Source organism: Phyllostomus hastatus, unplaced genomic scaffold (genome assembly GCF_019186645.2).
Source record: "Phyllostomus hastatus isolate PE091 unplaced genomic scaffold, TTU_PhHast_1.1 phas_scaffold_182, whole genome shotgun sequence".
Taxonomy (NCBI): Eukaryota; Metazoa; Chordata; class Mammalia; order Chiroptera; family Phyllostomidae; genus Phyllostomus; species Phyllostomus hastatus.
The window spans coordinates 11,769,873-11,794,013 of NW_025334013.1; the positions used below are offsets into that span (position 1 = coordinate 11,769,873).

Sequence of the window (24,141 nt, forward strand, 5' to 3'; positions counted from 1 at the left end):
AACCAGGCCCTGGGTCACACCCAGGAGCGGGGGAGGGGGTTACTCAGTTCATAGTGAAATGGACCAAGGAGCCTAGTATAAACAGTCGTTAGCATTCATCAACAAATACTTATGGAGCATCTCTTATGGGCAAGGCTTTGTCTGGGTGCAAAAGCAAATCAGATCTGGAGCCTCTCCAAGGTGGTGGTCCCAAAGACGGGGACAAGCTGGTGCAGCAATTAACTTTTAACTCTCAGTAGAAAGTGGCAAGTGGCATAGAAGAGGCAGAGATAAACTCTGTAGTATTTGTGTTAAAATGTTTCAAGCCGTGAAAACAAAATTCGCCAGGGGAGATAAGGTGTCCTGGGCCCGGCCTAACTAGCCGCAGAACTGAAAGTTCTCTACAGGAGCTGCTGACGCAGGAAGGGAACAAATATTATTTAACGACTTTGCCTGCAACACCCAGATCTGATGTTAGCCAAGAACTTAGGAAATAGAGAAGGAGTCAGACTAGGGAAGCAAAATGCAAGTGGCCTTTGAGACAAGCTGCTGTTCCCATATAGGTGGAGCTTTGGGTGATGCTCTTAGCTGGCTCGTGGGGAGGGACTCCGCAGGAGCAGGGGCCATGGAGTCCTTAGTGTGCAGGCTACTTCAGCTCGACCTTGAACTACGAAGGGCGGTGCAGTGCAGGGCACTGCAGGGGTCTTTAGCAGATGTCAGAGAGCCGTAGGAGCTTCAGACAGCACAAGACACGGATTCATTATGCGGGGAAGAGGCTTCCCAAGCAAGTCCTGCAGACTCTGGGGCCAGGGCTATGATTTGCCGCATTCCCTGTGTTTCTTCAGCCAAGTCTGCAGGCCAGGACTTCAACCCCAGCTGAATTCTAGCGTGTTCTTATAGGGCAGTGTTTCTCAAAATTTACTGTGCATGTGCATGCCCCGGAGATATGGTTTAAATGCAGATTCTGACTCATTTAGTCGGGTTGGACCTTTGAGATTTGGGGTGGGTCCCACCCCAGATCTCCTGAATCAGGACCTGCATTTTAACGAGATTTTCTGGGTGGTTTTAGGGCAAATTACTTTTATTGTTGTCAAACATGAGGGTGTTAGCTTTCAGCGGTTAAGGCCTGTGCAGGTGCCAGAAATGAACGGCCAAATTCCTTTCCATTTACCTTGTTTTGAGTGGCCTCTGAGCCCAGGGCAACGTCTGGAGATCATTCGGTCGTCACAGCTGGAAGGATGCTTGTGGGACCCAGTGGGTGCAGGCCAGGGGCGCTGCTAAATATCCCATCATGCCCAGGCCAGCTCCACAGCAGAGGGTTACCTGGCCCCAAACGTCAAGGGCACTGAGGCTGAAAAAACCTCCTGTAGAGGGGTCGTCAGTCTTGAATTTAGATGGCTCATCCAATGTGGCTAGTTGCTCTTGAAGTCTCAAGTTAGCTCTGATTATTCATGATGTACTCATTACAGGAGTCACACTGCGGCTAAACCCTGGATTCACCCGTGGAAAATGATGGATTTTATAACAGGGAAAAAAATGAAAAAGAGACGGGCACTTTTATTATAAATGTAACATGCTGTCTAGCTGTAACGAGGTATAGAAATGCCGCAATTAAATTAGTGCCACCTTGAGGGTTAAGAAGGCAATTAAAGTGGGCTGCATGTGTGATACTCTGTTTCTAGGGATCGAGATTGCTCAGGAAATTAAAAACAGGAGCCAGAGTAACTGGAGAAGGTTTTTGTTTGTTTGTCTTTTTGTTTTTAATCTGAACGAGAACCATTCAAGAAGGAAAACAAAAGAAAGGAAGACAGGCAGGTTGATTTAGGGAGAAGTTTCCTTAGGATAGTGGCAAATTCTCCGGCTCCACCCCAGACAGTTTGAACCAGAAACTCTAGGGGTAGTGTAATGGGGTGCAGAGCAGGGGTCCCCAGAATGTAGGAGAAATTCCCCACAGCCCATGGTTGGAGGAAGGGAGAGCAGATGACACAGACGTTAAGATACTTTTTATAACAATGGCAAGCTGATAGCCGTGTCCGGCTTCCGTCCCAGCCAGAAATGTGTACGGGACTTTGGGACTCGTGACATAGCCGGGGGAGCTTACACAGCACCCGAGTGAGAGGCAGGAGCCAGATGCCCCGGTGTCCTGGGAGACACTAGCCCTGACTAAAGATGGCAGCCAAAAGAAGATAAGAGATATGGGGGAACTGGCAAAAGTAGCACATTGTAGGAGGGGCCGGACAGGAGGTCCTATAGGAAGTTCCAGGCCAAGTGTTTTAAGATAAGGGTGGGCTGAGAGAGAAGAAAGGCAGGCATAAGAGGGGAGCCGTGAAGTGGGGGATTCGGCAGTGAGGTCTGAGACAAATGAGCAGCAAACAAGCAGCTCTGCGGTCTGCAGTGAAGCGGCCCTCCGGGAGGGCTGCTGGGGAAGGCAGGAGTTTTGCCGGCTGGGAGTCAGGACTACGCCATGTGGCCTGGGGCGATGAGGAAGGCAGGCAGCCATGTGGGCTGGGAAATGGTGCAAGGAGAGAGCTGATAGATCTGTGCGGGAACCTGGCGAACCGAGCCCGGATGTGCGGGAGGGGCTTTGAAACTGAACTGTGACCAGGAATGTGGGTTTCTGCTTCTCCGAAGGATGTATGGAGAAGCCACTCTGTTGGGACGTGTGCCTCCCCGGACTCCACCGTGACCCGGCGTAACATGGCACGTGTTTCCTGAACCACTGCATGGAAGCTGAGGACGACGCACCCCAGATCCCGAGGGAGAGTGCTGCTGCGAGAGGATGGCGATGCTGAACTTCATGTGTGTGCCTTCCGGGCCGGGGTGGGGGAGACCTGTCTGCACAGCTGGCTGAAGAACAGACGAGGACATGGGGAACGTCGGGCGTGCTTTCGGCCTGGAGCCCGGTGGGGAGCAAGCGGAGTGCTGGGTCTCGTGGGAGAACAGGGCTCTTAGCAGGGGCGCGCCAAGCCTCTCTGAGGTTGGAATCCTGCAAATAAAAACCTGTTTCCTTCAGCACTAACTGCTGGGTCGTGCATCAAGGTGACCCATGGACAGGCCCTGCTTGGCTCGGTTAGAGTTTGACACCAGAACTCATTTTTACAAGCCCGCCAGGTAATTCTGGTGCTGACTTGGGTTGGAGAACCACCGCCTTAGGAGAAAGGCTGAGATATTCGGGGACTACGTAGAAACATAAAAGGAAAAATGAGGTCTCGGATCCTTTTAGCGGAGGCTGAGCCAATGAGGAATTGAGGAGGATCTGTTTTGAACTGTAATTCCCTGAGATTTTAGCTTGCAAAGTAAAACTGTATTCTCTTTAATCTAATACGCCTTGATGCTGGTTCTTCTGTGATCTTCTTTGAAGAGGCCAAAGGAAGTTTTTATACTCCTATGTTAAGGATGGCACCAGTCCAGTCATTGTAAAATGACACTGATTTCAAGATGCATCTGGATAACGTTAAATCTGGATGCATCAACATGAGAGGGTAAAAACTGCGCATTTTAGAATAAATGAACTGGGATAATTTTCAAACCTTACAGTCAGTTCTCTGTATTCAACCAACTATGGATCAAAAATATTTGGAAAAAAGTTGCATCGTTGCTGACACGTGGCATGTATTTAAGCTTACGATGGTTGCATCTATACTGAACATGTACAGACTTTTTTTTTTGGTCATTGTTCCCTAAACAATACAATATAACAATTACTTATCTAGCATGTATGTTGGAGTAGGTATTACAAGTGATCTAGAGATTATTTAAAGTACAGGGAGGATGTGTGTAGGTTACATGCAAGTAGGTCATTTTATACAAGGGACGTGAGCATCACGGATTTGGGTGTCCTTGGGGGCTCCTGGAACCAATCCCCCTCAGATACCAAAGGACAATGATGCCTTCTCCCTGGGAATTTACAGAGAGAGGATTCCTATGCAAACGAGGGCACTTTATTGGTGGAATTTGTTATTAGAGTATCTTTCTGATGTCATTTGAACTCACTGTAGAACCTCTAATAGGCCGTCTTGGACCGTGAGGCTGAACGTGACACGGGAAACAACGGGGAGTGGATTTTCAGCTTTGGGTTTGGGGTGGGATGCTAGGATTGGGTTCACCAACGGGGAGTGATATAAACCCAAAGCAATGGTGGCTTAAACAAGATGGAAATTTTTTTTCTCTCTCACAGAAAAGACGTCTGGGAGTAGGCAGCCTTGAGTGTGAAAATGAGTCCATAACTCTCAAGGACTGGGTGTCCTCTACCTGGCTGTTCTGCTTTTCTAAGTGTACTACCTCATGGTTCAATATGGCTGTTTGAGTGCCAGCCCTTGCGTCCACAGTCCACTTTGGAAGAGGGCCCAGGGACCATCCCAAGTAAGCTCTGGTCAAGTAAAGGAGGAGGCCTATAATGGAGATGGAGAAGAAGCAGGCCAGTGAGGTCAGAGAGAAGCCAGAAGGGTGTGGATCAAAGGGGAGGAGAGTTTGAGGAAGAGAAACCGGAAAAGCCGGTGCTCGCGCTGCCTGTCGCCTGCCAGACCCAGTTCACAGTGACAGGGACTGAATCTTTATGGGCGCTCTATTCAGATGCCTGGTGATCTGAGAAGATGACGGGTCATGTACCCTAATAGACCATCTTAAATTCCATTTTAAACCGACTCCTTTTATAAGAAGAAAGTGTAGGAGAGGGGTTTGGAATTCAGGGGAAAAGTCCATCAGGTAAAAGCTGCAGCATTCTTTAATTGGTGCCCTGGGCACTGGGCATCTCACCCTGGAGGACAATGGCTCAGATGCCACCTCGACTGCTTGAGTCCTCCTGAGGCACAAAGGTGGAGCTGCTTGTGCCTCCAGGAGTCAGGGTGGGGCATGCCTTCCATTCTTGGAACAATAGCTTTTTACGTGCATTGATTACTAAGCTTATTACCTATTACCTAAGCTAAAATTTTCTAACCCTCGAGTCCCCCATCAGAGGGAGGACAAAGGCCTCTCTTTCTGGGTAGGGCCACCGAGTTCTCTTTTTGCATGATTTGCTCTCTGCTTTTCAGAAACATTCTGTTGAAAGATTTGTAACATTTCTCGTGACCCAGAGAGCCACATGTGGCTAGCGGCTACCATACCGGACAGCGCAGATAGAGAACGTGTCCACCCTGCAGAAAGTTCACCTGGGCTGTGGTGGTATGGACTATTCCAAGAGGACTGACTCTGTGGCAGGATTGGGTGGGCTGGGAGAGGAGCTGGCGAGAGCCATGGGGAGCCAGGGTTGGCCCCGAGAATGCAGTAGTAACTGGAGCTCTTTGCATAGGTGCTATTTCAAGCATGACCATTGCCATGGCCACCTGGAAGCAAGTGGGTGCCAGCCCCTGATCCTGAAACACCACTTTTGTTACAATTCAAGCTCGGGCACATGTGGCAAGAGATAGTCCACCCAACCCCTTCATTTATTTGGTTCACTTCAGCCAAGCCCCTACTTACATACTTGCTCTTTTGCTCACTCCTGGGTGGAAGGAGGTAAACTAAACACAGCCTGTATCCTCGAGGAACTCTAGCTAGTGCTGGGTTCTACACTCACCAAAGATAAATTATCATGTTCTGAGGGAGCGTGGGAAAAACCCCATGATTCTGTGGGAGAAGAGAGAGGATCTTCAAACCCTGTTTGCAGACATCTAGGAAGGCTCTTAGGAGTAGCAGGTGGCTCCTGAGAACTGAGTCCACAGGGCGAATAGGAGCAACCAAGGGGAAGAAGAAGAGGGTTGGGATTTCCAGGCGGCGGTGACAGCATGGGCAAGGGCAAGGAGGTTAGGATAGACAAGCCTCTTGGCTGGAGTGATGAGCATAAGGCAGAGGGTACATGGTTGGACTTGAAGCTAAAGACAGGGCCAAGTTGCCCTGGCTTGTGTAGCTCAGTGGATTGAGTGCTGGCCCTCGCACTGAAAGGTTGCTGGTTCGATTCCCAGTCCGGGTACATGCCTGGGTTGTGGACTGGGTGTCCAGGTGGGGGCGTGTGTTTCTCTTCCTCTTTTGCTCCCTCTCTTCCCTGCTCTCTAAAAATAAACAAATAAATAAATAAAACCTTAAAAAGAGAGAGAGAAGCCCGAGTCATAGACCTTGGATGTGGGCCAGGAAGAGGGCTAGCTTTCATCCTTGGGGTGCTGGGGAGTGTCTAAAGGGTTTTAAGCAAGGGATGGCCTGGAAGTAAGTCTGGAAGTAGGAGGATGCTTAGAGGAGGTGAAGGGATTAAGAAGCTGCTGTAGACAGCTAAGGGAGAGATAAAGGTGCAGGGCGGGGGATGGGGGTGGCGGAGGGGAGGGTAAGGCAATGATGACTGGAACGGAAGGGGCTGGGCCTGGCAGGTACCGAGCAGGTGGAGCCAGCAGCACCCGGGACTGACTGGATGTGCAGGAGAGTGAGAGGGCTTGCCAGGGCGATGAGCTCATTTTCAGCTTGGGTGCTTGGGTGCACGGTGGCACTTCTGGCTGAGATAAGGACCATGGGAGGAAGTCTTAGATGGAGCTGTGGGAAGAAGAGGCGTCCAGGTTGGGACATGTTGAATACAAGGTGCTCATGGGACACCCCCGGGGAGATGTCCAGGGACTCCTACCTGGAGGTGTGCACCGGCAGCTCAGGGGAGGGTCTGGGCTGGGGAACTAGACTGGAGTTATCACTGAGAGTTGAAAGAAATCACCCATTTGATGTTTAAGGGCTCAGAGAGGAGCAGAGAAAAACAATTCAGACAGTGGGAGTAAAACAAGAGAGAGGGGTGTCGTGGAAGCCAACAGGCAGGGGATACCAAGAAGCAGGGGGCGGCGTCTGATGTTGGAGAACAATGTTAGCAGACCGCCCCAGTGGGGCAATGGCTGAAGTTAGAGACGTGGAGGCCGGTGGGGGCCCCGGTGAGTGCAGTTTCCATGGAGTCAGAGGAGCTTTCCGGGAGACAGAGATGTTCTATGCTGTGATGGAATGCGGGGTGTGTGGGCGTATCCATTTGTCAAAGTCGTTCAGCTGAGATATGTGCATTTCAACATAAGTATCCTTTGCCTCTAAGAGAGAACCGTAAATAATCCTAATGATGGTGATAGGTGAGTGGAAGTGCAGAGTGGGAGGAGGAGATACAGATGATAAAAGAAGGCAGAATGTTGATAAATGTGGAAGTTGGATGAGGAATACAGAGGAGTTTATTGTACCATTTTTGCTATCAAAACTCCAAGGTTGAAAATAAAAAGGTTAAGTGCTTGGGAGTGATGCTCTCTTCTCTCTCTTCCTGGCTGGTGGCCAACTTCCTGGTTTCCTGCCCTTCCATGTGAGTGGTTGGGGGTGTGGGAAGATTCTGAGATTTGGGCTCAGCAGAAGACCTGTTGCTGTGGTTTCACAGAGGTGATGTATCGCAGGAATTAGGTGCTCAGTCTTCAGAGTCCCATGTTGGAATCCCAACTGCAATTAACTAAGAATTTGTATTAATCATTTGACCTTTTTCATTTTCTTTTTCTCATGTATGTCGTAGAATTAATGTAGCTATTTTATTGGGGAAGTTGAAAAATACTAAACAGAAGAACCTATGCAAATCATTTAGGATGTTTTCATGCAAATAAAAGAAAATACAACTCAAACTAGCTTAAAAAAAGAAAAGAAATCTATTGACTTATGCAAAAGAAAAAATAAGTCTAAAGGCTTTCAGGTATGGTTTGATCCAGAGACACAAGCTTCTTCTCATTCTTATTTCTCCTCCTCCTCCTTCTTCTTCTCGTTCTCCTCCTCTTCTTCCTCTTCTTCTTTCTCCTCCTTCTCCTCCTTCTCTTTCTTCTTCTTCTTCTTCTTCTTCTTCTTCTTCTTCTTCTTCTTCTTCTTATTATTATTATTATTATTATTATTATTTTCCAAAGCCTCCACATAGCTGTACATGTCTTTCCATATCTTATTCCAGATACCTAGGACTTTTCTTCCTTTTCTTTCTTTCTTTCTGCTGATCTGCCTGAGAAGAGATTTCACACGTAGATAAGATCGAGCAGGTTTCATTTCTTCTCCTCTGCTGCCTGCTAACTGCACTTTCTTTTGGTTCTTTCTGTTTTTGTTGCACACCAAGCTCTCCTCCTTCCTGCCCTCCAACGTGCTGAGCTCGGTCCTGCCTCCGTGCCCTCACCGTAGCTGTTCCGAGTGGTTTTCCCTAGGTCCCCTCAGGGCTCACTCCTCCACACCACTTCCAATGCAGCAGCTTTCTTGGCGCGCTCTCACGTACATGCCCTGCCTCCCCCGACCCTCTCCTACTCTCACCCATTGTAATGTGCTCACTGGCTGCATCTGTCTCCTCCCAGTGGCTTGTAAGTGCCAAGGGGAGGCAGGGTATGTGTTTGCTGGTTCTGGGCCCAGGACATTCAAAGTGCTCAATAAATGTCCCGTGGAATGAGTGAATGGAAAATGGGAAAAACAGTATCATCTCCCTCCTGGGACTGTGAGAACTGAATGAGAAAATGTGTTGAAAATGCTTGGCCTGGGACCTGCTGCAGAAAGTGAGTGCGGAGTTGCTGAGACCCACTGTTTTCGTTCTTGTCACTGTCCTGGCTCCTGAGAGCCTCACGCTGTCACTGGGAAGGAAATGACTCTGGGGCCACGGCCCAGTTGAGAAGTGGGGAAGTCCCTTGGTCAGCCCGCTGGCTCTGTTATGGCAGGACGTGGTCCATGTGATTTGTTTGCCTTAGGGAATGGAACTCATCAGTGACTTTGCCCTTGAAAAGTCTCCTGGGTGAGGTGCTCAGAGGGTCTGGATCTGATTTTCAAGGTCTTCAGAGACCAGTAAAAGCCTCATCACTTCGCTGGTCGAATAAAAACACTGGAAATCGAAGCAAAGATGAGCTTTTGGGAAGGTGATTAGCAAAAAGGTTGTTTTTACTCCCCGTAAAAACTTAGTCCCTCCTGAAAGAGCCTTTTCTTTGGGAGAAATCCTTTTCTCCAAGAGTCCTTTCTCGGAGTTTCTTGAGCTAAGATGAATAGTGGTAACATCCTTAGATCTGGTTCTCCGGGGTCCTGCCCTGGGGTGGGAGGACCCTACAGGCCAAGGGAGGTGCCTGCCCGGAGCCCAGGGTCCCCTTCTAGACCCTGATCTGGGTGCCTGGACTCTGTAATTTCCTTGTCCAAATGGCTCTGAGTCACCTCCAGAGTGACCTGTGACCAGTGTAGGTCACTCGCCCAGGTTTATCCTCTTGAGTGAAGGTGACATGTGCCACATGAGCAAGAAAGCAGCCCAGGCACTGGCTGAGAATGAAGGAGATCAGACATGGGTGTGGGAGGGAGGGGATGACGAACATCAGTTAAGAACACGGCAGCAGCGGAGAAACCGCAGGGACCGTTTCACTTGTCTTCTTGACTGAAGTCTTTTAGGACGTCTGGACTGGATCTCGAAGAGGGCTCTGGGACCCATCGGCCTTGTCCCTCCCTCTCGGTGTAGCAGGGCAGGCATCTTCTTGTCTGTCATGTGATAACAGAGGCCCACGCTGCAGTGTGGACGCTGGGCATCGCGGACAGTGTGTGCCAATGTGAGTGGTCCAAGGAGTCAAGGGTTCATGCGTCTCCCCAGATTCTCGCCGCCGCACCCGTGCCCTAGACCCTCAGTGTTTGCTGCCTCCTGGCCAGGCCCAGGCTAGCCGTGAACCAGGTGCGGTTTCCATCCTTGAGGAGCTCCCAGTCCACCATGCACTCATTTTGTTAATTAGTTAACATCCCATTCCATCACGTACAGAAGACTTTTAGGCTCAGATGTTCCCCTTTCCGCCGCTCAGCATAAACCTTCCTCTACTCACGATCAGGCAGGATGCATTGGTTTAACTCCATCCTCAAACTGAGGACAAAAGCAAAATAGAAATGACTTTTAGAGCATGTATGATCTCTGTATGATCACTGTAGCCCAGAGAGAGCAGTAACTGAGAGATGGGCGTTTCTGGATTCACACGGACACCTCAGTCAAGCTTTCCAGCGTCACAGGCTGTAGAGACAAACAGACTTTGGATCAAGACAATTCTGGGTCTGAATTCTCACTCTGTCCATCACACACTGCTCATTCACTGTTGCGTGTGTGCACATGCGTGCACACGTGCGTGCACCCATTTATAGGGTACATTTCCACACGCGGGTGCTGAGTCAAAGGGTAAGCGCCCGTGTAATTGGCTGCTTGCTTAGCCGATTGTGCCACAGTCCCTGTTCATAACACACGGTCGTCACGGGTTGTGCAAGACTCTGGTTTTATTTCACTTACTTCATTTTTTCCTTCCCCCTCCCTCTACACTGCCAGTTCACCCTTCATCTGTTTATTTAGGTACATGGTTCACTGAGAAATATTTCGTGTCTATGCAATTGTGCTTCTAAATTATACACAAGATAATGGCGCTCGGCAGGCGTGGGCAAAAATAGGTTTCCGGTTGTTCATAGAGAAACATCGCACAGTAATTAATAAATAGTAATATAAGAATAAACTCGGTGTTTTGTGTACTCACAAGTGTAAACGTACTTTTGCCCACCCCTGTATAATTTCCCTTTTACAAACCGGCATAGGCTGTGGGCTGCCTTTGTCAAAACAAATCAGGGAAAATGACACATAACAATCGGATAAAAATTCCCTGAGAGGGAAGCTTGGATGTGAAGAACTAACAAAAGGACCCATACAGAGTCCTGCCAGGAAAAATGAAGCTGATCTCGACTGCTGGGAGTGGGTGCCCGGGAGAAGGGGTGGCTGTGCAGGGCAAGGGCTGGCGAGATCGGGAAAAGCTTCTCACATTCTCTTCTTCCTCTCTCTTGGCCTCCCTGCCCTGGAAGCCAGAGCTGAGACACTCAAGTACAGGATGTCACAGTAGGGCTGCCCAGAGACCCTGCAGGTAGAGGCATTGTTAAAGACAATGCAGGCCGCTCAGCTACCCTCGGGCCTTCATTCCTTCTGTCCTTCATGACTTCCTCCTCCACCGCACCCTAAAATCCAAGGGATGTCTGCTTTCAGCCTCAGGATGTGGCTTCTTGCCAGTGCGGCTGCTTCCCAGGTGTTGCATGATGAAATCCTGACCAGAGCACCTGCCTGTAGTGGCAGCAAACAGCAATCGTCAAACCCAGGACACATCCTCTCCCCTCTCTGCAAACCCACCTGCAGACGCAGACCTACACCCACTACAGGAGAGGAGATGTAGCTCACAACGTGTGCATTCTGAAACAGAATCGTCAGGACGGATGAACAAGAAGCTTAAATAGGCATGTTAAACATGCACATTTGTAGATAAGGCAAGATATGAGCACTATACGCCAAGGAAAAAAATCATTAACACAACCCCTAAGTGTACATGTTCGTTATGAAGAATAGAGTCATTGCAATGGGATAGCCAGCTGATGAATGACACAGGAGTTAGAAGCTTAGATTGAGAAACATAAATATAAAGAGACAATTGAAAACACAATGTAAGAGGTATGGAGGAGAAACGTGCCAACTTCCAGATACTGGAGGTCCCAGGAGGGGAGAGGAAAAATGGAAGGGACCATTCAAAGAAATAATGAATATTCAATCCCTATGTTTGAAGAAAGGTGAAAGGACCTAAGAATGCACACAGGACAGGTGAAGAAACACTGACAATGAGATGCGCTGCAGTGAAAGTCACAAACATCCAAGACAAAGAGGAACATTCTGAAGGCTTCTGAGGGAACGCAGGAAACCGGCCTCTGATCAGGAGTGGTTAATGTAAGACTTCTCATCAGCAGGACTGGAGGTGAGAAGAAAACAAACAAGTATCTCTAAGGTGTAGAAAACATTAATCCTAGAATATTATGTCCTTTCAAACTGTTATTCAACGTGAGGTTGTAAAAGGAATGCTCTTAGGAATAGGAGGCCTCCAAACTGTTGCACACAAAGACTCACATTGAAGAAATTCTTGGAAGAATCCTCGGTTGTGAAGTGCAGACTGTCCTGTGCAGGGAGGGAGGCAACCAAGCAAACAAGCCGTTGCCCTCATTCCCTTCCCCTGGATCCAGGCAGAAGGAAAGAACATGCTTGGCAAGCATTTAATTACGGCTTTTTTCCCCCAAAGGGCATTTCAGAGCCTTGCTTTGGACTGAAAAGCAATTATGGAGGAGTTATATGGTCCGACCCTCACTCCAGTGCATCCTGAAAGGTAGTGCAAAGGAAACGAGACTGTACCTGATAGTAACAAATGGTACTTACTATAAGTCAAAGGACACTTGTTAATTATGAAATGGTTAAGGGTATTTGTGACTTCCAGTCAAGATGGAGGTGTAGGGAAACACAGCTCACCTCCTCACATAACCTCATCAAAATTCCAACTAAACTATAGAACAACCATCTTCCAGAGCCATCAGAAATAGAGTTGAGTGGAAGTCCGACAACTACAGAACTAAAGAAACCACATCTATCGAGACTGGAGGGGTGGAGATGCAGAAACACGGAGAATCAGAACAGGCTGGTCCCAGACCCACATGTGGTGGATCATAATTCAGGAGGGATATCTTGGGACTGAGGGGTCCCAACTCCACACCAGGCCCCCCAGCCCAGGATTCCAGCACCAGGAAGATAAGCGGCCATAACTTCTGACTGTGAAAACTAGTGGAGATTGAGCCGGTAGAAGAAACCACTGGATTCCCAAGCAGCTCCTGTTAAAGGGTGCAGCCACAGACTTACTCAGACTCACTTCCTCTGAGCTCCAGCACAGGCATAGCAGCTGGAAAGGCACCAGTGGCATATGGGGAGGAACTGAAGTGTCTGGCATCAGGGTGAGAGCTGGGGTCACCTTTCTCCCAGACAGAAAGAGGGGCAGAGGCCACTGTTCCTTTTCTGAACCTCCCCCTGACAGAGCAAGAGAGCCAGCCTGTCAGTGTTACATCTGAGAGTCCATCAACCTGTCTCACCTGGTTAGCCCCACCCGGGAGATTCCCTGAGGCTCTGCCCCACCCAATTTATGGGCCCACCCAAGTTAATAGTAGTGGTTTTCCCATATAAATGGCTTGTCTTAGCTCATGCTTCATATCTTCCTAAATCACCTCAAATAGCACTAACAAGCCTAAGTAAGTCCCCAACCCCTCTAGCTAAGTGGCCACAGGCCCAGCCCTAGCAGCAGCCAGCCTTGGATCACGGTTTGGCTTCACCTAGGAATCTCCAGGCCCAGCACAAGCAGCAGCTATCTCAGATTGCTTTGTAGTTCATGCAGGTGGCCCCCAGCATAATACAGGTGATGGCTGACCTCAGACTGCACCACCCAGGAAGCCCAGAGCCTGCACCTGGTGCACAGCTACAGACCATGTTGTACTACCACCACTCTGCCACTGCAGAGCTGATCCTCCAAAGAGGGTGGAGGTTGGAGGTCAGTGGTCACAGCCAGTCCTTGCAGCTGACTGGCCTGGAAAAATCCCTCCCATTGACCCGCCAACAGCAATCAAGGCTCAACTACAAAAGGAGGGTATACTCAGCCCACATGGAGGGCACACTTTTAGTGTCCAGCTTGGGTGCCACTGGACCCTACAGGACAACTACTACATTAGGCCATGCTACCAAGACAGGGAGTCATAGCAACTCTACCTAATACATAAAAACAAACCCAGGGAAATTGACAAATTGGGGAGACAAAAAAACATGGCCCAAAGGAAAGGACAGATCAAAACTCCAGGAGAAAAATGAAACAAAATGGAGATAAACAATCTGTCAGATGCAGAGTTCAAAACACTGGTTATAAGGATGCACAAGGAACTTAGTGACGACTTCAATAGCATAAAAAAGACCCAGACAGAAATGAAGGATATACTAATTGGAATAAAGAACAATTTACAGGGAAACAATGGTATAGTGGATGAAGCCTAGAATCAAATCAATGATTTAGAACATAAGGAAGCAAAAACAACCAATCAGAACAAGAAGAAGAAGAAAGAATCCCCCGAACTGAGTATAGTGTTAGAAGTATAGTGTTAGGAGCCTTTGGGACAACGTCAAGCATACTGACATTTGCACCATAGAGATGCCGGGAGGAAAAAAGAAAGAGTAAGAAATTGGAAATCTATTTGAAAAAATAACGAAAGAAAAATTACTTAATTTGGCGAAGGAAATAGACATGCAATTCCAGGAAGCACAGAGAGTCCCAAACAAGATGGACACAAACAGGCCCCCACCAACATACATTATAATTAAAATGCCAAAGGTGAAACATAAAAAGAATCTTAAGAGCAACAAGAGAAAAGCAGTTTGTTATCTATAGGGGAGTTTCCATAAAACTGTCAGCTGATTTCTCAAAAGAAACTTTGCAGGCAAAAAAAAAATTGGCAAGAAATATTCAAAGTCATGAAAAGCAGGGACCTACAGCTAAGATTGCTCCACCAGCAAAACCATTATTTATAATTGAAAGGCAGATAAAGAGCTTCCCAGATGAGAAAAAAAAGCTAAAGGAGCTCATCATCACCAAACCATTATTATATAAAATGTTAAAGGGACTTATTTAAGAAAAAAATGATCAAAACTATGAACAAATAAAATGGCAATAAACACATATCTATCAACCATTGAATCTAAAAAACAAACTAAGTGAACAGGAAGAACAGAGACAGTATCATGAATAAGAGGGCATTTTGTGGTTACCCGATGGGAGGGGAGTGTGGGAGAATGGTTAGGAGGTGAGGGGATTAAGAAGTACAAATAGGTAGCTTCAGAGTAGCCACGGGGATGTAAAGTACAGTATAGGAAATGGAGTAGCCAAAGAACTTATACACATGACCCATGGACATGAACAATGGTGGAGGGATTATCTGAGGGAGTGGGGGGTGTTGGGTGGTGGGGGCTAAGGAGGAAAATAGGGACAACTGTAATAGCATAATCAATAAAATGCAATTTAAAAAATTTTAAAGGGTATTTGTTTGTCCTCAGTACAGGTTGGAGCAGTGCCTCCCACGGAGAGGCCCAGGGGCCAGCACAGGGTTCCCAGCCACCGTGAGACTCACACAGAGACTGAGAGTGAGTGTTTAGAAATTTCAAAGCAACTTGACAGACTGATTTTATGTTCATCAAACTGAATAGCAAAACATTTGGATTCATATTTGGTATGTCTTTTATTTTGTAAAAGTAGGAAGCTGAGACAGGTAAAAGACCAGGGATAGTTTGAAAAAGAGCTGATTAGACCAGGGACCAGCCAACTCTTCCTGTAAGGAGATAGACGTTCTGGGTTTTAACTATTCAGTTCTGCTGTCCTGGCGTGCGAGTGCTCACAGACAGTATGCAAACCAAAGATTATGCCTGTGTTACAATCAAACTTTAGTTATTGCCACTAAAATGTAAATTTTATATCATTTTTAATGTGTGACAAATATTATCCTCCTTTGGATTTTTTTCAACCACTTAAGAGTGTAAAAACTGTTTTTTTTTAAAAAGATTTTATTAGAGAGACTTCCGGTCAAGATGGAGGCATAGGTGGACACACTGTGCCTCCTTGTGCAACCAAAATTAAGGACAACAAAAATTTAGAAATAAAAAAACAACCAGAACAGACAGAAAATTGAACTGCATGGAAGTCAGACAGCCAATGACTTAAAGTACACACATTCATCCAGACTGGTAGGAAAGGCAGAGTCGGACAGCCGGGTGGAGAGGGGTCCAGGCAAAGCAGTGGCTGGCAGACCCTGGGTGTAGGGTGACAGTGGGCGGACCCAGCGAGGCAGCGATTGTGGAGGGCCATGGCTTGCAATGCGGCTAGCAAAGCGAGTGGTCGCACATTTGTGCGCAGATAAACCAGGAGAAACTGGGGAGTGAGATAGATCCCACAACCCAGTGTCCCAGCGCCGGGAAATAGAGCCTCGGGACACCGATTGAAAACACCTGGCGGGGCTGAGGTGTTGGGAGAGACCCACAGGGTCCTAGAATGTACACAAGCCCACCCACCGGGAATCAGCACCAGAAGGGCCCACTTTGCTTGTGGGAAGCAGGGGAAGTGACTGAAATCCGGCAGAGAGCAGAGCAAGCGCCATTGTTCCCTCTCAGACCCCTCCCCACATATGGCGTCAAAACCCAGAGATGTGGGTCGCCCCGCCCTGGTGAACACCTAAGGCTCTGCCCCTCACTATGAAACAGGCCCGTCAAGATAAAAAAAAAAATGGCCCAAACGGAAGAACAGATCAAAGCTTCAGAAAAAATACAACTAAGTGATGAAGAGATAGCCAACCTATCAGATGCACAGTTCAAAACACTGGTGATCAGGATGCTCACAGAATTGGTTGAATTTGGTTGCAAATTAGGTGAAAAAATGAAGGCTATGCAAAGTGAAATAAAGGAAAATATACAGGGAACCAACAGTGATAGGAAGGAAACCCGGACTCAAATCAATGGTGTGGACCAGAAGGAAGAAAGAAACAACCAAATAGAAAAGGATGAAGAAACAAGAATTCAAAAAAAATGAGGAGAGGCTTAGGAACTTCCAGGACATCTCAAAATGTTCCAACATCCGAATTATAGGGGTACCAGAAGGAGAAGAGGAAGAGCAACAAGTGGAAAGCTTATTTGAACAAATAATAAAGGAGAACTTCCCCAATCTGGCAAAGGAGATAGACTTCCAGGAAGTCCAGGAAGCTCAGAGAGTCCCAAAGAAGTTGGACCCAAGGAGGAACACACCAAGGCACATCATAATTACATTAGCCAAGGTAAAAATGAAGGAGAGAATCCTAGAAGCAGCAAGAGATAAGGGGACAGTAACCTACAAAGGAGTTCCCATCAGACTGTCAGCTGATTTCTCAAAAGAGACCTTACAGGCAAGAAGGAGCTGGAAAGAAGTATTCCAAGTCATGAAAGACAAGGACCTACATCTAAGATTGCTTTATCCAGCAAAGCTTTCATTCAGAATGGGAAGGGCAGATAAAGTGCTTCCCAGATAAGGTCAAGTTAAAGGAGTTCATCATCACCAAGCCCTTATTTTATGAAATGTTAAAGGGACTTATCTAAGAAAAAGAAGATAAAAAATATGAATAGTAAAAAGACAGCAAACTCACAGTTATTAACAACCACATCTAAAACAAAAGCAAACTAAGCAAACAACTAGAACAGGAACAGAACCACAGAAATGGAGACCACATGGGGGGTTAGCAGCAGGGGAGTGGGAGGAGGAGAGAGGGGGAAAGGTACAGAGAATAAGTAGCATAGATGGTAGGGAGAAAATAGACAGGGGGAGGGCAAGAACAGTATGGGAAATGTAGAAGCTAAAGAACTTATGACACATGGACATGAACTAAAGGGGGCGAATGTGGGTGGGAGGGGGTGGGCAGGATGGAGGGGAGTGAAAGGGGGAAATGGGGACAACTGTAATAGCATAACCAATAAAATATATTAAAAATTTTTATTTATTTATTTTTCAACAGAGGGGAAGGGAGAGAAAAAGAGAGAGAGAGAAACATCAATGTGTGGTTGTCTCTCATGCACTCCCACTGGGGACCTGGCCCATAACCCAGACATGTGCCCTGACTAGGAATCGAACTGGCAACCTTTTGCTTCACAGGCTGGTGCTCAATCCACTGAGCCACACCAGCCAGGGCATAAAAACCATTCTTGTACAGCTTGTAAGCTGTACAAAACCAGGCAGCAAGTAGGTCTGGCCAATGGCCATAGCCTGCCAGTCCTGGGACTACACTCTATTGTCTCCGACACTTAGTGTCTGTCTAGGGAGAGGAATGTGCTTGCGATGCTCGTGCCCACCCTAGCGCTGCTCCCTGCAGGTAACCATGTCCATTAGCTTCTTGTGCGTTCTTCAAGGTTTCTTGTAACATCAGCAAATACCCTTCCCTACGTAAATGGAGCGCACCGTTCTTACTGCCCTTCACCTTGCTCCTGTTGCTTGCTGCCATGCTGCAGCCTTATTATCCTGCAACAGAGAAAGCTTCCCTCGTTAGACAGGTACTTTCCATTTTGAGGCTGTATCACCATTTACTGAGTGAGTCTGCTCTACATGGACACTTGGGTTATTTCCAATTCAATTCGGAATAATGTAGCAATAAAAAAATTCTCGTGAATCACTGTGCATGGGCCTGTGTGTGTGTGCGCACCTGTGTGTCTTTGTAGAGTAAATTTCCAGAAGAGGGGTCGCTGAGCCAGAGGATAAACACGTTTATAATTTTGGTAGATGGGCCGGTTGGCCCTCTGTGGACGTTTTGCCCTCCTACTGGCTACAGAGGAGTGAATCGCTTCCCCCACGCAGCCTTGCCCACAGAGTGGGTTGTCACACTTTGGGATTTATATGTATTTTAATAACATAAAAATGATATCTCAGCGGACTTTTAATTTGCATTCCTCTTATTATGAGGGACCGTGGACATGCTCAGGGCTATCACCAGCAAATGAAGCATTTTTATGCAGAATTAGGAAAAGGTCCCCCTCTGGGAAGATGAATCAGAGAAAGGTGCCACCTGTGGGTCAGTGAGGATGATAGGGCCGTGCATGGGTTAAAGCCCAGCTCCCACTCGTGTCCCCATGCAGGGGTGGGGGTCCACACCCAGCAGCCCTGAGGGTGATGATTAAAGAAACCGGTCCCAGCAGTACCCTGGAGGACAGGAGGGGCAGCAGCATCCAGGGGAAGATAGGACCAGCCGCATAATTTATGGGTCCCAGTGCAAAACAAAGAGCGGGATCCTATTTATTATGAATTTTAAGATGACTGGGGCACAGCATTGAACTAGGTGTGCTGCCCTTTCGAGCATGGGCCCTGCAGGACTCTGCCCGGGTCACAGCCCAGGAAGCCATCTCCCTAGGTGAGGGGACAGTGCCCCAGGATCTAGCTGGTGGCCAGCATTGCATGAACCCACCTTCCCCAGGCTGGCCACACGGGAGAACAGAGCGGGTGGAAGATGTGACCTGGAGCACCCAGAACCTCAAGACCAACGGTCCTGTTTTCCCCCAGGAGGCCAGCAGGAGCTGCTCTTGCCCAGGGAAGGAGCCGTGGGTGGCTGGGTTTCCCTTGCGCCTGACCCGCAGCTTTCCATTTAGTATCTCTTTTAATTCTCCAGCAAGCCCAAGCATCCGGTACCAAAGCTGTCTCCATTTAGATGAGGGAAGACAGGCTCGGGGAGGGGGTGTTGGGCAATTGGACTCAGCCAGTTTGACTCCAGAGTCTGTATTTTTAACCCCCAACACTACATTGTCTTGTACCAGCCTGTATGCATGTGTTGAACCGGGTAAGTGAAATGAAATGAGAGCGCTGATGAAAAAGACCTTTATCGACAAGCAGTGTGCCAGGTGCTTGCACACACACACACACACACACACACACACATACACAGAATCTGCCAATGAATTGCTTTATTCAGAAGAGCCCCTGGGAGTGTAGCTGCCACTGCTCAGCAGGAAGCAGCACTTGGAGAGCAGGGGCAATGGGGACATCTCCTGCCACCCGAGGAAGAGGGGGACAAGGTGCCAGGAACGCCAGCCTCAGGGCTTCTCATTCCGGGTGGAAGTCTTCTATCTGGGGACCGAAGGGCTCTTGGCTTGTCTCCAGGATGGGAGACAGGTGTTTCTGTCCTTGCTTCATTGCCGGGGGACTAGCTAGGGTGCAGAAGGGGTGGCGGGCAGAGAAGGGAACCCGGCCTGGCGGCGGGGGCTTCCAGGGCGAGGCAGCCCTCAGCACTTGGGGGACTTCCCACTGCACTTCTTGTTGCTGTAGTATTGGTACTTCCTGCTGTAGCTCTTCCGGGCTTTCGCAAAACACGTGGCAGCTACTTTATCGCACTGGCACAGTCGGCTCCTGCAGGAGTCCTGCTTTGCTGCAGTCACACGAAAATAAACACCAGATGGGGGGTTGTTAGTTTTGTAGCTCCCTGTGGGAACCCTGGGGGAAAAGACGCAGCCCCCCCGTCCTCCAGAAGCTTCTGGTCTGAGACGAGCACCTATGCCCCAGATTTCTGATGGGTGGGAAGCTAGAGTTCCTGTCCTTGGGAAGCTAGCACCCAGTCTGATGGGGATGCAACAGCACCCAAGCCCTGGGAGACTCTTAAAGGCCTTCCTGACAGCCATTATTTCTTCTTGCCAACAGATGCGTCCAGGTGCAAAGCCCCAGCCTCTGGGCCCTAGGAAGGGTGGCGATTGGTATAAGCCAGGCATACTCATTCCTTTTTCCTTCAATGATTGGTCTCTGGGTGGCACATGACCTTGTTCTGGCCAATGAGCCACCAGGGGAAGGCTTCTGGGGGCTGTGGGAAGGATTGACTTATCCCCTCAAAAAGAGAGACGTCCAAGGGTAAGGCCAGGTGCTTGGAGTGGCACCGTGTGTCCTGGCATCACACTGTGACACTGTGGAGCAGAAGGTGGGGAAAGGCTGGGGCCCTGACGACGCAGTTGAGAAGCTGCCCCAGCCCCGGCACTGCCATCTCCCAGACCTCTGTTTTGTCAGAGTCAGACTTCCCCATTATCCAGCCCGCTTCTAGTTGGGCATCTTGCTGCTTGCACCCCGAAGCCTGCTAAAATACAGGACCCCATGGAGAGGTCATGATAGGGAGGCCTAATTTCTTTTTTTTGAAAGTGTACATTTTTTAAAGAAGATTTTATTTATTTATTTTTAGAGAGGGAAGGGAGGGAGAGAGAGAGAGAGAGAGAGAGAGAGAGAGAGAGAGAGAGAGAGAGAGAGAGAGACATCAATGTGCCATTGCTGGGGGCCGTGGCCTGCAACCCAGGCATGTACCCTGACTGGGAATCGAACCTGCGATGCTTTGGTTCGCAGCCCAAGCTCAATCCACTGAGCTACCCCAGCCAGGGCTGGGAGACCTAATTTCTGATCTTAAAGAGCACAGGGTGTGGGGTGAGAGGTGATGCTTTCTCAAAAACCCACCTGTGGATCTGCGGTCTGAGGGCACTGGGCAAAACTTTTCAGGGACCACCCAGCTCTCTCTCCCCTTCAAAGCCAAACTTGCTCCAGAACGTGGTCTATACTTACCGCCGCCTCGGCTTCACTCTCTGCTCGCTCCCCGCCCACTGTAATCTCTCTCTGCCCTCACGCTCCATGGCAACAGCACCAACTGAGATCCTTAGTGGTCTTCCCGCCTCTAAGTCCCAGGAGCCTGTCAGCCCTTATTCCAGAGACTCTGCTGCTGTTAAACTGGCTGCAGTTAACTCCGGCCCTTCTCTCTCAGCTCTCCTCCTCCCTCCCTGACTATCCCCTCCTCTGTCTTCTTTCTGGGCCTTTAAACACCAAGTGGGGGATGTCTCCTGAATCTGGGGCCCCTGTCCAGACCCCTCCCTGGAGCCGCATGTTCCTACATTCAGCTGCCTGCTTCACATCCCCTGGGGCGTGCTGGAAGCCTCTTAAACAGACTCTACGTGAACTCCCCTTCCCCTCACCCACCAGGACAGCCTCCTGTTCGGCCACACAGACGTGCACCCATTCAAAAGCTCCCTCTGCCCCTATGCAGCCAGCCAATCACCAAGCTCGGCTGACTCTGCTTGTGTGTTAAAGTCACTCCCCATCCCTTCCATCAAGACTACCAGTAACATCCGTCCAATGGCAATGATCTTCTCACTGCTCCCCGCCCCCTTCCATTGTTCTCTCCACCAATCCTGTAGCCAGGATGAGTCCTCTCAAATGCAATCATGTCACTCCTTTGTTCAAGAGTGCCCTACTGCTCCAGGACAAAACCTAAATACAATATGACCTTGGGCTTGACCTAGCCCCTTCCCATTCCTTCAGCCTCATTTCTCACCACTCCCTCTCCTTTGGCCTCATTCCCCCTGGGCTCTGCAGAGCCCTCCAGTAGGAATTCCCCCAGATGCCCTCTCCTTTGATGCCTGCACAGCCTTGAAGACTCAGCTTGGATGCCCTGCATTCAGGAACCTTTCTGAACCTCAGCCTAGATTCAGGGCTGCACCCTTTCGCTTACTTCCTATTGGAGTCTCCCATTTTGTGTTTCCATTGTTTTGTCTTCCCACTCCCCTATGAGCTCCCTGAGGCAGGGCCACACTGTCCCTTTGTATCTCTATCTCTGGGGCCCAGCACGGTGCCAGCGGACACTCGGTAAGAGAAACGGAGGAGATGGGGCGAGGCTGTAGGACTCTCTTACCGCAGATGATTTGGCCCTTCTGGTAAGAAAACTTGTAGCCCAGAAACTTGGTGCCACAACCTCGTTTCTGCAGATGGTAGTAGCAGCAGTCGTGCCTGGCGCAGCACCTGTGACGGGGATATGTCGTTGGGCTGGCTCCCCACCGCTCCTGCGAGCCTGGTGCAGAGGTCTCTCCCCCCTTGACCCTGGGCAGAGACCCAGTGACTTTGCCATAGACTAGAGCAGAGTTTCCAACACATACTGGCTGCTTTCCCCAGTGGGGGACATCCTGGGATTCTGTGATGATGGGCACCGGGCCTGCAGGAGCCATGAATGGGTGGAGGGAGAGGAGGGCTGGCGGGGTCTCACCGATCCGTCGCATCCTTGGGGGATCCTTTGCCGCCCATACCGCAGTGGCAACCATAGAAGGCATAACTAGACACAGCTTCCTTTCTTGTCGCCAAAAAGATCATTTTATGGAAATCCACCAGACTCCCGTGGGTCTGCATCTGCAGCAGGCCTGGAAGGAAACCGCCTGGTGATGGGGCCCGGGGCCCCACGCCCTCCTTCCCTGCCCCTTGCCGCTACTCTCCCTCCCACCGTGGCCTCTCTCCCTCCCACTGAGAAAGGAGGGCCTGCCCAGACGGGGAGGAAAGCAGGGGCTCTGGGTGCTTGCATCCTGGGCTGCCCCCTTGTGGCCAGAGGTCAGGTTTGGCTCTTACCAAAGGCCATGGTCAAGGCCAACAACAGAAGGGTCTTCATGTCGACAGTTCCCTGTGGGAGAAATGCAGGCGAATTGGCCTAGACTCCTCTTCCAGGTGGTCTCAGTTTCTGCCCTGGCCCCCTGCTCTCTGGCTTGTGCTCAGCAGCCCCGGAGGAAGGAATCTTCGAGGGAACATGCAGACGTGCCCCTAATCCAGGATGACTGCCTTTGTCACCTACAGAACACACAAGAGATGGGCACACGCAGGACCTCCTGACCCTTTCCAGCTCTGCTGAACATTTCCACACACACGCAGGCCTCAGACCCGATGAGAACCCCACTCGATACACAAGGTGGAGGACACTGAGGAGACCTCCATGGTACCCGTCAGGCCGAGACCTCCTGGAGGTTGCAACCCAGTCACCCCAACCAGCTGGGGGGTTCCCAAGGCCATAGGTCGTGTGCTCCCCCATTAGACGTGTCTTACTTGTTCCAGCTGATTCGAGGCTTGGGGATTCCATCCATGCAGTCCGGTCCCCAGGAATTTTCTCCAAAACTAAAGCCACACCCTCTCTTTGCAAGACTTTCCAGCTCCTTACACACATATTCCTACACATGCATAAGTGCATATATGCTCACACACATGTGCACACATGCGCACTCTCTAGCTCACCCCCCATTGCAGACCTTTCATGCAATCTACTCCCACACCCACACAACATGCTTGTGCACACAGACCCAAAGTATGCACATGCATGTTTATGTTCATGTATGCCCCCACACACATAAACACATGTGCACACACATGCACAATGCAGCAGGGACTCATACTCCCGACAGGGCATGGGTTTCTGGGTGTTTACCTCTCAGAGGAAGCCAGGGTCGACAGCTCCAAGTAACTGTCCTGATTACTCTGAACTCCAGGTGCCCTTAAATAGCCGCCCCGTTGGGGAGGAGGGGAGTTGGTGGATACGCAGATGGGGCGGGGGTGCGGCCAGCTGGTGGACTCAAAGTTTGGCATGCCCACACCCCCAGGGCAATCCCCTTGTTTTTCTTCTTCATTAGCTTGCAGGGCAGAGCTGAGGATGGAAAAACCTTATGTACTGTTTGTTAGCTGATGCCAAAATTTTAGATTGCTTTTTAATCTTTCCCCTGGGCCTCATTCCTGACTGAGTAAATTCCCAGAACTGGCTCTTGGGGGGGAGCGCTGGTCACCTCCCTGGGACCACGTTCACGGAGCAGAGGCTCCTGCCGCTGCAGGCTGGGCACTCATCTGCACGGCCATGGGACCATGGCTCCTTCCCTCAGCTAAGTGTGGCATCTGTGTATAGGAAGGGGGGCATTTATTGTTATTCATTCATTCCACCGATGAGTCATTCATGGAAAGTACATACTCAGCCTCTACAAAATGCCAGGATGCATGTGAGTCTCTAAAGGAGGATGATGAGGACTCGTCCTGCCCC

At 49.4% G+C, this 24,141-nt stretch overlaps 1 protein-coding gene across 2 annotated transcripts; it reads right to left on the minus strand.

Annotated features, from left to right (window-relative positions):
• Window positions 1–19,234: 19,234 nt before the first annotated feature.
• Window positions 19,235–23,649, minus strand: PLA2G2A (phospholipase A2 group IIA). 2 transcript variants are annotated; one of them, XM_045859446.1, is made up of 5 exons: window positions 23,542–23,649; window positions 22,698–22,749; window positions 22,345–22,495; window positions 21,997–22,103; window positions 19,235–19,710 (listed from the first exon to the last, which is right to left on the minus strand). In XM_045859446.1, the coding sequence occupies exons 2-5, from the start codon at window positions 22,735–22,737 to the stop codon at window positions 19,568–19,570; spliced, it is 441 nt and encodes a 146-aa protein (XP_045715402.1). In that variant the 5' UTR covers window positions 22,738–22,749; window positions 23,542–23,649; the 3' UTR covers window positions 19,235–19,567. The 2 variants fall into 2 exon arrangements, with proteins under 2 accessions (XP_045715402.1, XP_045715400.1); XM_045859444.1 differs by having other exon boundaries at window positions 22,698–22,913; window positions 23,542–23,602.
• Window positions 23,650–24,141: the final 492 nt, after the last annotated feature.